General features: G+C 39.1%; 1 protein-coding gene across 7 annotated transcripts; it reads left to right on the top strand.

Moving 5' to 3' along the window:
* Positions 1-590: 590 nt before the first annotated feature.
* Positions 591-12,227, top strand: LOC123516459 (eukaryotic translation initiation factor 4 gamma 2-like). Of its 7 annotated transcripts, none has more exons than XM_045275767.1 (19): positions 591-710; positions 2,252-2,362; positions 2,596-2,677; positions 3,288-3,398; positions 3,626-3,766; positions 5,044-5,232; positions 5,477-5,587; positions 5,955-6,116; positions 6,351-6,470; positions 6,827-6,994; positions 7,238-7,328; positions 7,479-7,798; positions 8,194-8,362; positions 8,669-8,760; positions 8,930-9,151; positions 9,536-9,787; positions 10,235-10,421; positions 10,529-10,650; positions 11,149-12,227. In XM_045275767.1, exons 5-19 carry the CDS (start codon positions 3,665-3,667, stop codon positions 11,215-11,217), a joined length of 2,376 nt encoding a protein of 791 aa, XP_045131702.1. In that variant the 5' UTR covers positions 591-710; positions 2,252-2,362; positions 2,596-2,677; positions 3,288-3,398; positions 3,626-3,664; the 3' UTR covers positions 11,218-12,227. The 7 variants fall into 7 exon arrangements, with proteins under 7 accessions (XP_045131702.1, XP_045131701.1, XP_045131697.1 ...); XM_045275766.1 differs by having other exon boundaries at positions 2,593-2,677; XM_045275762.1 differs by having other exon boundaries at positions 2,569-2,677.
* The last annotated feature ends 164 nt before the right edge of the window (positions 12,228-12,391 follow it).

Raw genomic sequence — 12,391 nt, 5'->3', positions numbered from 1 at the left:
TAAGCGAAGGTGTTCCGTGCGTGGTAACATACCGGAAGTCTTGGATACGGGGCGACCTCGGCCAGGCCCCCTCCCTGTTCCCCACCCGCCTCCTTCCACCGTACAGGAAATGACTTGTGGGGACCATTTCTAAAACTTTCATTACATGAAAGTCCGTTATTTGTGCTTTAATAGGCTAGATTAGTTTATATGGAAAATTTAAAGTTCATAATGTCATCTTATAGATATTCGAGAATTCGCTAAACTGCTTGTCATGAGATAGGAAAAAAAAAATGCCGTCTGATTTAAGGACTGGCTAATTCATTAATTTTGAAGATGGAAAATATCAGATCAGTGGTATAAGCAATATTCAGAAATAAACTTCAAGATAAGAAATAAAGGAGAGTGGTTTTCACGTTTATTCATCGATTAATTTCCTCGGAGTGTAGAGAGTTACCGAGAAACGGCCATGACAGATCCTCACCATGACGTCACCCTTCAGGAAGTTCCAATAATACACGAAGCACGGAAGAATCCACATAAATACGATAAAGGACACTAAAAATGACACGTGCGATGTAGATGAAAAAATAAATCTATCATTTTAATAGGCTACAATGGCCTGAGGAGAGCTTGTATGGAGGAGAACCAGGCACAGGGCGGGTATTTCAGAAGAGGATGTGCGGGTGATGGTCTTGAGCCGAGCGTGTTCCAGCCTTACCCTACTTTCGGTGAGTGTGCCGTCAATCTCACATTTCCCGCTGCCCTGGCCACATTTAACACTTAGGCAGCGTACTGAAGAGCCGGGTGAGTGCCGTGTTAGGGGTAGGAACCAGCAAGTACCTTAGTGTGGCCTACAGACGGTAATTATTAGTGCTATTGATCTTTGTTGAAGGTGCGTCGTCCCCGCCTCGAGCTGGCAGGTGTTCGGCAGGGAATTAATTATCTTGGTTTTCTGCTCCCGCTAATTCATTCCCCTCACTTCTGCCATGTCGGGATTTCAAGTGCCTGCATGAGTAGCGTGCGAGGGTGGAGGTCAGTGGCTTCCCAGGGCGCCGTGGAGGTGATGGTGGTGGTGGTGGTGAAGGCTTAGGGCGGTGGTGGGATGTGTGCGTCATGACTGGTTTTAACTCGGGTGCTTTGTTGGTGGAATAATTGGGTCGCGTGTCTTTTCCAAGTTTGTGCGGCATTAATTTCAGTCATGTGGTTGGTTTTTAGTGATTATAAGTAACAGGTGCCTAAATAAGATGGCAGCCATTTTTATGCACCAATTTTCCCCACTAGACAAAGCCACCAGTGTTTAAAGTCGACCCCTGTAGTTGTAGTGGGTTTATTTAGATGGCACTGTGTGTTGTGAGGGCGGGATGATGGTGTATTGGTGAGACAGTGGCATGATGAACTCAAAGCTTACTGTATATGTAAGACATTCCTCGAACATTAAACATCAAGGAAAATTTCTCTCCTCTGGTTTGTATTTTATGTGGTTATTCGTGAGGTACCGAGTGAATTTTGTGTAATTTGTTACCGTTTTTCTTGACATTTAGCAATCATCGGAATTTTAATGTAGTCCTAGACGCTTCTTAGTGGACTCTGTTAGTTTGTGTAATTTACCGTGCTGGCCTCTTCTCATCTCATTGGAATATCTGCCGGAATCCTAGATATTCGGGTGGAGACGGACGGAAACCGAAATCCCAGTGCGAGGATAAGAAGTGTGTGGTGTTTATGACCAAGGCCACAAAAACAAGAATGACGTCATAACTTCAAACAATTTCGTATTTTTTTTTTTTTTTTTTTTTTTTTTTGCCGTGATTTAGGTTTAGGTTACTCGGTGAAGGTTAATATTACCTCTCCAAGAGTAGCTGTGATGGCTGATCTTTGTTTGGCCATGAAGTGTCAGGGAATGGTGGAGAGGGGCAGAGGATAGCTCATTGTTGGTGTAATTAGGGATTATAGGGGTATTTCTTTTACATCCTTATAAATATTATGTACATGTTTATCTGTTATGTGGCCTACTTTTGTCTTGAACCAACATGGCCTCTCCCTTCCTTTGTTTCTTTGTGCAAGACAAGACTTTTTGTTCCAGCTTCCACTCAGATTACACAAGAAGTGAACCATTAGCTTACCACACCATATACATTCATCATTAATTTAATTAGTCCTTTGTTTTCTTTCCTATTTTTAAAGTTGCATCCACTCGTCTATATCTATTCTGATAGGTTTCTCCCTCAGCCCTCATTAATTATATCAACATTGATTACTTTTTCTTTTTCAGGGGCTCACATTTTACCTGAAGAGCACCATTTTTTATCAGGGTGGGTTACCAACAAGCAACAACGGACGGGCAGAGGAGCCAGGGGGGTGCTTCTCGCTCCGTGGGAGGAAGGTAACCCTAGTGATTTTTTTTTATTTTATTTTTTTTTATTTAAAGATGACATAAGTTGAAATTTGGTAGTGTATTGATAAGGGCATTTGCTTGAATATATTATGATAGGAGTTGTAAATGTATCTGTGCAGATTATCACTTGCAGTATGAAGTTATTTAGCTTAAGTGACGGGTATTTGTACATGTGTATGCATTGTTATGTACAGGGACGACTTGCGTTCCCTATCCAGCAGCAAAAGGCGATGGATCCCTCCTTCTAGCTTGAGACGAGATGCACTTACCCCAGACAACAAATATGACCTCACTTTCCGAAAGGTAAGACCTTCACAAATTCACTTTCTGATTGAGAAATTCATATTGTTTGAATTACAAACAAGAACTAATATCAGACTTTGTAATAGACTTTTAAGGAATTATTTTCATTAATCAGCTACTGTATAATTATGAGGTAGGGAACTTTCAAGAAAGAAAGAGTGGTCTTTCATTAAAGATTAGATCATTTTCTTTCCTATAGATTAAAGTGTGTGTGTGTGTGTGTGTGTGTGTGTGTGTGTGTGTGTGTGTGTGTGTGATTCACCTTGGTCGTCTGCTGGTCACCCAGCCAGTCTTCCCCATTACGGTGCGAGCTCAGAGCTCGTAGACCGATTTTCGGGTAGGACTGAGACCACATAACGCACTCCACACACCAGGAAAGCGAGGCCACAACCCCTCGAGTTACATCCCGTACCTATTTACTGCTAGGTGAACAGGGGCCACACATTAAGAGACTTGCCCATTTGTCTCGCTGCTTACTGGGATTCAAACCCGGCCCTCTCGATTGTGAGTCGAGCGTGCTAACCACTACACTACGCTGTGTGTGTGTGTGTGTGTGTGAGATGTGGTGTATTGCTCAGTATCCATTTTGTTTTTTTTCTCTCTCTTGCAGGTTCGAGGAGTTCTCAACAAACTCACTCCTGAGAAGTTCAATAAGCTAAGCAATGACATCCTAAATATAGGCCTTGATTCCACCACAGTTCTCAAAGGTGTCATTTTGTTGGTAAGTCTCATAAATCAGTGACGAGTGTAGATACAACACTATTGTTCTTTGATATATATATGAAAAAAGTGTAAAAGGAAAAATGTTTGATTTTTCAATCAATTTCATCTTTTTTAAATCATTAAAATTACCAAAATGTTTTTAAATGTCTGTTTTATAACATTACGTACTTATTAATTCATTTAAGATGGTATTTTCTTACATTTGCTTGTTTTTATTTTCTTCAGATCTTTGAGAAGGCCCTTGATGAACCGAAATATTGTTCTATGTATGCACAGCTGTGCAAACGGCTGTCAGAAGAGGCTCCAAACTTTGATCCACCCGACGGACCTTGTACTTATAACCGCTTACTGTTGAGCAAGTGTCAAGTAAGTATATAACAATGAGTGAAATTATTAATTATGAGGTTATGGTATACATACCAGAGGTTTGCCAAGATTAAATTATTTCATCAGGATAGAAATAAATGAGGACTTTTTAAGCCTCATTGTGTTTAGTTTCATTTTATACCAGTAAATAGATTTTTCTGATGGGCTTACCAAGGAACTTGACCATTGAGAAAGGGATTTGTAAGTTTAAGATTGAATAACAGATGTATATGAGGCGTCTCGTGCTGTAGGAGTGTAACCGCCACTAACATAGTTTTGAGAAAAACGCCCGTAAAGTTAGACAATGATAACGCGGTCAAAAATGGATGAAAACTTAATGTATTATACACCAATGGAAAGCTTTTAAAACCAGCTTTCACATGAAATGGGTATTGGGATGAAAAAAATGCCATTTTCACAATAAAAAAAAGTATCTCGAAACATCAACCATCAATAGAAATGGTGTCAAACCAGGGAGGAATTATTAGAAACTTCTATTATGTACTTTTTAATGAAAAATTTGTGGATAATGCTAGAAATTACATGTTAGGTTATGAAAAATTACCAAATCTTGAAAAAATCTGATTATTAATAATCATGACTGTCCATGGCCCAAAAGACATCAAATATCACTTTAATATTATCAGCACCAACCTTGGCAAAATACTTATTTTTGCACTTACAATCTGGGCCAACCTTTCGTGCCGCCACAACCTTCCCTCTCTGACTCACATACTCCTCACCTCGGTTTCTCTTCGCCTTCCTCAGTTTTTTTCCACGTCTCCGGCCGTCTACACTTACTCGTCCTAAGCACTGACACCTCCCCTCCACTCTGGTCACTCATTTTGGCAGGTAAATCCACAAGAAAAGTGGCTGAAAACAGGAGATGCAACACATGTAAGAATGGAGCCACCTGACTGAAGAAGCGGGATGGTAACGTGGCTATGATTGGCTGAGCGGTGGCTTTCCTGCATCCCGCACTCCCATTGGCTAGCTTGCGGTGGCTCATAAGCTACGTCAACTCTGAAATTTCAGACCTCCTCCACACATTTATTGCGTGTTGGTACCTGACTCCAAACCCTCTCTCTTGGGGTCATAGAGGTGGCTATCAGGTGTTTCTTTGTTGTCACGTGGCGTACGAGACTGCCATCTACCGGGAACCGGTACTAACTCAAAAAACGTCAGGGTGGCGGTTATGCTACTTCAGCACTAGACTCCTCATATGTATTATTTATGGATCTTCCCTTACCTCCCTTGCTCATTTGTTTCACTAACAGGATGAATTTGAGCGCCGACGCCGTGCCTCTGAGGCATGGGATGGGGCAGATGGGGCAACACTTACACCTGAACAATATGAAGAACGATCAGCAGCAAAACGCAAGATGGTCGGCAACCTTCGTTTCATTGGTGAATTGGGCAAGCTGGAGATCATTCATGAGTCCATTCTTCATCGTTGCATCCAACAGGTAATTGATTCCTCGTCTTCCAGTTGCTTACAGACGGTACAGAAGTTTTACTGTTTGAATTATTCCTCATGTTAAGATTAGGAACCTTGGGATTTTGAGCCTTTACTGCTTTGGATCCAAACTTTTTCTTCTCATTCAAATGATTTAATTCTAACAGTGCTTTGACACATCTACCCCCTTTGTTTGTTAAATACTAGAACCTTCAGATTTATCCAAACAATGCAACTTAATATTGTCTCTGCAGCTGTTGGAGAAACGCAGGCGTAGACCAGTGGTTGACTTGGCTGAGGATTTGGAGTGTTTGTGCCAGATAATGAAGACATGTGGGAAGGTGCTGGACAAGCCCAAGGCTAAGGTAACTATATATACAAAGCTGATACTTGCACTGCATACTTTTCAGAGAAGAGTAAAAAGGTTCGTTTGATTATTAATTAAGTAACTTGAAAGTTGCAATTATTTTTAGTCATTTCAAAATTCTACAGATGTTCTTATGTTCTTTGCTCCAGACCACCTCTCACAGAAGAGTTATGGCTGACATAGATTTGAACATGTATGGTTATCAGAGCAAGTGATGGATACTTCTTGGAATAGACTAATAGAATTTCAAAACTATACTCTCTCTCTCTCTCTCTCTCTCTCTCTCTCTCTCTCTCTCTCTCTCTCTCTCTCTCTCTCTCTCATTGATTTTTGATGAAAAACCACGATAATTTCTTGTTCCTCAGCCCTTAATGGACCAGTACTTTGAACGCATGTACCAGCTGAGCAGCAGTGTGGAACTCCTGGCAAGGATCCGCTTCATGCTGCAGGATGTGCTGGATTTGCGTGCTGCTAACTGGGTGCCACGCAAGGTAGCCCAGGTGGATGGTCCTCGTACCATTCGTCAGGTATGCAACAAGTTGCCTCATTGCTTCTTGACATAGCTAATTTTTAATATTTGTTGTATTATTTCTAAGATCTTTCATAGTTTACTTTCCCTTGAGTTACAGTGATAGTTGAGACTTGAGGGTGTTTTTCTGTGTTACAAGCCTTACACATCACGGTTGTGAGCCTTCTGAACAGGCTTCTAATAACATAAAGTACATTATCTGCAAGGTATCGTTAAACTATTTATCTTGCAGGTGCGGGAGGAAGCAGCGCACGATCTTGGTGTTTACATCCCACCACCCTCATCACATGGACCTCCGAGGTCCTCTGGTCCCATGTCTCCTTTAGCTGGTGTTTCATCCTTTTTCCCACCGGTAAGGGTTTGAGTGTGTAGCAGGAAAAGATGGTTAGACCAAGGAAGACTGGTTGAGGTACCTGAAGAAGGGAAAAAATTTGGCTTGATTTATATTGTAAGGTTTGGCATTTTTGTTTAGAATGGCAAGCTAAATTCACATACCTGTTATGGTTGATAATTGTCTAATGGTTCTAAACTCACTATGTGGTACTTGCACTACACACAATAGTATTACCTGCTCAGTTTTTTATTCTCCCTTCTTAATCATACTTTGGTTTTCACACTTGAAAATCAGTCATCTTAAATAAATGAGAATTGGAATTGTCTTAAATATGATCTTGAGCATCCAATCTTATGCATTCAAATTGATTCTAGCCGGGAGGGAATCGCACAGGCATGGAGGATGTGTTTATGGGAGCAGTGACATTAGGAACAGGTCCAGGAGTCATTTCTTCACAGCCTGACAAGTATGGATATGACTCGAATGGATATGGCTCAAATGTGAGTGGAGGAGGTGGATACAGGCCACGACAGCAACAAGGAGTAAGTATTTTTTCTCTGCATTGCTCACAAGTACACACACACACACACACACACACACACACACACACACACACACACACACACACACACACACACACACACACACACTGCTGATTTACTATTCCCAATGAAATCATATTTGTGTAATTTTCCAGTTTATGAAACTGGCTAACACTGGTTGACATTAACCAATCTTGTGAAAATTCAACATGAGTCCTTAATTTCTGATTCCTTAATTTATAGTACTTTCCTCAGAATAAACACTTCAACAACCAGAACTTCAGTAGACAACAACAGAACAATCAGTATAACCAGCAACAGAATTATAGCAACAGTAAGTGTTAAGTGTTTTGGTAGTATTTGCATAATGTGTGCAGGTATATTTATTTACTATATGGACAAACTTGTATATAGCCATGTTTATATTCACACTTGTTTGAATACTTTCTTCTTGTGTATTTTATTTTTTTATTTTTTTTTTCAGTAGCTACAAAAGATCTGCCTCCTCGATTCAAGAAGATTTTAAGTGTATCCAATACCAGTGGTTCAGGCAGTTCAGATGGGGAGGTGTCCCTTCGCCCTGCCCCCTCCAGCATGATGCTCAAACCCAAGACACCTGGGATCCTTCCCCAGAGTGCCTTGGGCACCCAGCAGAGTAATGACCACCATCATTCAAACTTGCCTCTGGCTCCTCAAGCCCAGGCACCAAACCAGAAGCCCAACCCACCTCACCTCCACAAAGATCCACCAATACTCATCAAGCAAGCATCAACTGACAAAGCTCGCGACAAGAAGAAGGATAGGGTTAGTACAACTTTTATTGATGTAATAATGTATGGTGTATGACCTGAACACCACTATTGATTCGGGCAGAATTTAAGAAAACTTAAGTCACCTTTACCTTGTAGGAAAATGCCAAGATATCCAGCGTGTGACATGAACTCTTTAATGAATAGGTGTCAACACACACTACCATGTCCATTTCACTGATCTCTTCATTTCCTTATCTACTGCCCATCAACTATACAGTTTTTCCCTTGACACTTGCAAGTTTCAATATTTTATTATCACAAGTTGTAACCACATGGATAGCAGTATGGAGTAACTTAGGATGTAATCTCTCTCTCTCTCTCTCTCTCTCTCTCTCTCTCTCTCTCTCTCTCTCTCTCTCTTGTCGTAATGTGTCATGTCTTGAACAGGGCCCAAGTCGTGAAGAGTGGCTTCGTAGAGTGAAGAATGTCTATGAAGAGTTTCTGAAGGAACAAAATTTAGATGAGGCTGTAGAAAATTATCGATGTTTGAAGGTGCCTGAACGCTTCACTGCTGAAACTGTCCATGCCACCATCAATTATTTATTGACTTTGGAGGGTAAGTGCAAATAATGTCATTCTTTTTTGTTTACACATAAATACTCTAAGTACTGGATATTCATTAAATTTTAAGTACTGGATATTCATAAAATTTATTTTTTAATTTTTTAATGTTTATACATAAATACTGTATTTAATTGGTTATTCATTAAATATGTTCAATTTTTCTTTGTTCTAAACTGGACTAGTTAGTCATTAGTCAACAGGCATGTAAATGAATGTTTTATATTAGTTAATTGATTGATGATTAGACTTGTTTGGATTTATTGTTTTCATTGGATACAAATTATTCCACTTATTGCAGAGGGCAACCGAGAACTTGGGGCTCAGTTGATTGAGAAGCTTCGTTCAGAGGGTCTCGTTAACGTGGATCGTCTCTTTGATGGTGTGAAACTGGTGAGTGAAATTCAAGTTTTTCAGGTTTTTGAAGTACAGTTGTTGCTTTATAGTGCATTGAATTTCAAGTTGCTGGTTAGTGAATTCCATCTGTCGGTTCCAGGTTTGTTCTGTACCCTTCTTTAAGTGCATCAGATTTTGATCTGTCATTAACAGATTACTCTTGCAGGTTCTTGGTAGGCTGGATGACCTGGTGACTGATGTTCCTCGAGTCAAATCTCACATGGCTGGAATCTTGGGTTACTTGGTCGGATCAGGCACTCTAGCCTTGGCCGATATAGCTGAACCACTGGAAGGGGGACAACACTTCCCTCTTTTCTTGCTCACTCTTCAGACCTTGCACAAACTTCATGGAAAAATGAAATTGACTCAGATCTTTAATGATAGCAAGGTAAATTTAGATAAGATTACCCAGATGAGTTTCTTTCAAATAATAATTCCCCCCTCTCTCTCTCTCTCTCTCTCTCTCTCTCTCTCTCTCTCTCTCTCTCTCTCTCTCTCTCTCTCTCTCTCTCTCTCTCTCTCTCTCTCTCTGTTTGCCTGCCAAGGTTGTTTGACAGGTTATTGTTGAATCTTTTTTTGTTGATAGGAATTTTTTGCACTTTTGATTTCTTACGAAGTGGATAATTGAAGTATTATTCCGATGAGCATTATGTAATTCATTGTAGTTTCAATGCTTGATTTTCTTTTTGGGTTAAAGCTCTTATTTTGTATGCATTTAATATAGATTTTCCATGCTTTATTTTCTTTTATTTATTTATTTTTTATTCTATAGGTGAATCTTCTCAATCTTCTGCCGGAATCTGATCGGACAAAGGAAAAGCTGGCAGATCTCCTTGAGGACCGTGACTTATCATTCCTTTTCCCACTCTTGAGGATCCAGTCTGATTTGTGGCGAGCCCTCGTTTCTGACCCAACACCCCACACACTCTATAAGTACATCAAGGACACGCTGGATGTGGAACACCATACTGCTCCAGGGTTTATTAATGCTTTGATGACAGTATTGGTGAAATATATAACACAGGTATGCAACATAACAAGATGACTGACCCAGAGGACATTTATAGAAAATGTCAGAAATGTTTGTCAGATGCCACACTCCATCTGGGAGCATTCTTGGAAGGAGATCGTCACAGCCAAAAGATGCCCCTTTGTCCAGATATTCCATATTTGTTTGGTCTGGGCTAGAATGTTGAACAATACAAAGTTGTTAAAGTAAAACAAAAGTTTCAATTATTTATTCTAGTAGGATGAAACCAAGTTCTGAATAATTACCATAAATAGAAAACTAAATTTTGAATAATAATGGAGACTAGTGCTATCAAAGATGATAAAGGCAGATCAGGATCCCTTCTGCTAAATTGCAGTTTGAAGTGCTATTTTCTAGCTGACAATTTCATTTTGTGTGAAATGGATTCAGAATGAACTTTTTTTTATTATTATTATTGTATTTATTTTTTTTTTTTTCCAGGAAACCACTTTGGCCTCTGGATGTGATCCAACTGTGATTCCAGAGAAACTTGTTACTGAACAAGAACAAGAACTTTTAGCAAAGTTCAAACCTGTTCTTCAGGCTTTCCTTCATGATCATTTGCAGCTTCAGGTTACAGCTGTATATGCTCTACAAGTGTTCACATACACTCACAACTTCCCCAAAGGTAAGCCATGAAAACTGATCACAAATTTTTTATTAGACAGACTTTTGTGTCTTGTTGATTTGTGATATGTGGTTATTTTTATTAATCTTGATACTTTTTTTTTCCAGGGATGTTACTGAGGTGGTTTGTGAATCTGTATGATTTAGAGATCATAGAAGAAGATGCATTCTTGACTTGGAAGGAAGACCTGAGCCAGGACTATCCCGGCAAAGGAAAGGCACTCTTCCAGGTAAAAAGCATTTAAACATGCCTTGTTCCACATTTTGTTTATATATACAATGACACTTGTGAATTGATGAGTCCCAGTATTTTAATAGAAGCACAGATTCAAGCATCTTTTTCTTTCAACTCTCATCTAGGAAAATTGTAATGCATTGCCACAACTAAGATTGCCTCATTTAATTTCTGTAAAGTCTCTGGAGACATGCATTTTGCTTCTGTGCTCACAAATGTACTGTTCTGTTTACTTTGAATTATCATGGCACTCATAACAGAGCATCAGTTAGACATTCAAGGTAGACATTGAAATTTTTTAAGATAATGATTGAGGTCTAGTGGAGGTAATAATAGTTTGCACATGCTTAAGAAATGTGTGTTGCCATCATTAATATGGATGTCGTCTCATCAGTGTGTTGTGGATGGCATTTGGTGCTTCTCTATAGGTAATGTTACAAATGTCTTCTATAGTTTTGGCAACAAACATTATTTAATTTTCTTTAATCTGCAGGTTAATCAGTGGCTTACTTGGCTGCAAGAGACTGAAGAGGATGATGAAGAGGAGGAGGATGCTCAATGATAATGCCAAGAAGTATTCCAGATAGATGAACTATGTTTTGGTGAATGTAAATGATTGTGCAGCCAAGGGAGGAAAGGACTTATGTCTGTTGCGCCACGATAAGAGTTATAACAGCAAAAGAAATGAACTTAAATGATTTTAAGTCTTTGCTCTAAGGAGACTGTCCTGTTTCTAAAGCTTCTTGGGTATTTAGTCTTGTATTCTATACTGTTGCTGTTATATGCATACCTTTGGAGGCAGAGACAGCCAGAACTCCTGGGAACAAGGCTATAAGCAGTGCTGTGGTAAGAGGGTACTATCGATTAGGTCACATGAAGATGGAATTGAAGCAAAAACTGTGGAAAATACTGAGCTTAAGCCTCTGAAGGCTGATCTTAGAGTCTTGGCTAACACCAAAGTGTTCTGAATACATGTCATATCTGTCGATGAAAGTAATTCAGAAAAGACTTCAACAAAAAAAAAAAAAAAAGGAAAATGCCAAAAAACTGAAATGATGCCTTAGTGTTGTATGAGTTTGCTACATAATCTTAATAGTCCAAGTTTAACTGCTTCTTCAGCTATATCACTTAAATGTTATTCGTAATATATTAGTCAACACTTCATATAACTTTTTTAAACCTTTATGATAGATAATTTTTAGATGATTTCCAAGTTTTAATTTCCTGGTAAGCTTTTTTTTATTTTATTTTTTATTTTTTTATTTATTTATTTATTTATTTTTTTTTTTTGTGTGTGTGTGTGTGTGTGTGTGTGCGCATGACAAGGGTTTTATCTAACAAGTCCTTCAAAACCAATCCTACATAGGATTTTTTAAGCCTGTCTAGTTGGATATTGATCCTGTTCTTCACAAGAAGTCCCTGTATTGCATAAAGTCACTAAAAGGACATAGACAGTTTATCATTCCATATTAGTAGCCATGGAGTTCAGAAGTTTTTTCACATATCTGCTGCCATTGCCTGCGGCTGTAGCACGTTTGTCGCACCGACCAATAAATATAACAAAACCAAAAATCTTTAGATTCCTTTGATTTTTACACATTGTAAATTTACATTAAAATATTAGTTTTGCCCTATCTAGAGCTGGTTTTTTTTTTTACCTAGAGATTTATGAATTATATGCAATGACATCATCTACTCGGATAGAATGGTGTTGGGGATTAAGGTGTGATGCGGAG

This window comes from Portunus trituberculatus, chromosome 41 (assembly GCF_017591435.1).
Source record: "Portunus trituberculatus isolate SZX2019 chromosome 41, ASM1759143v1, whole genome shotgun sequence".
Lineage (NCBI taxonomy): Eukaryota > Metazoa > Arthropoda > Malacostraca > Decapoda > Portunidae > Portunus > Portunus trituberculatus.
This window is presented reverse-complemented; position numbering and strand designations above follow the sequence as displayed.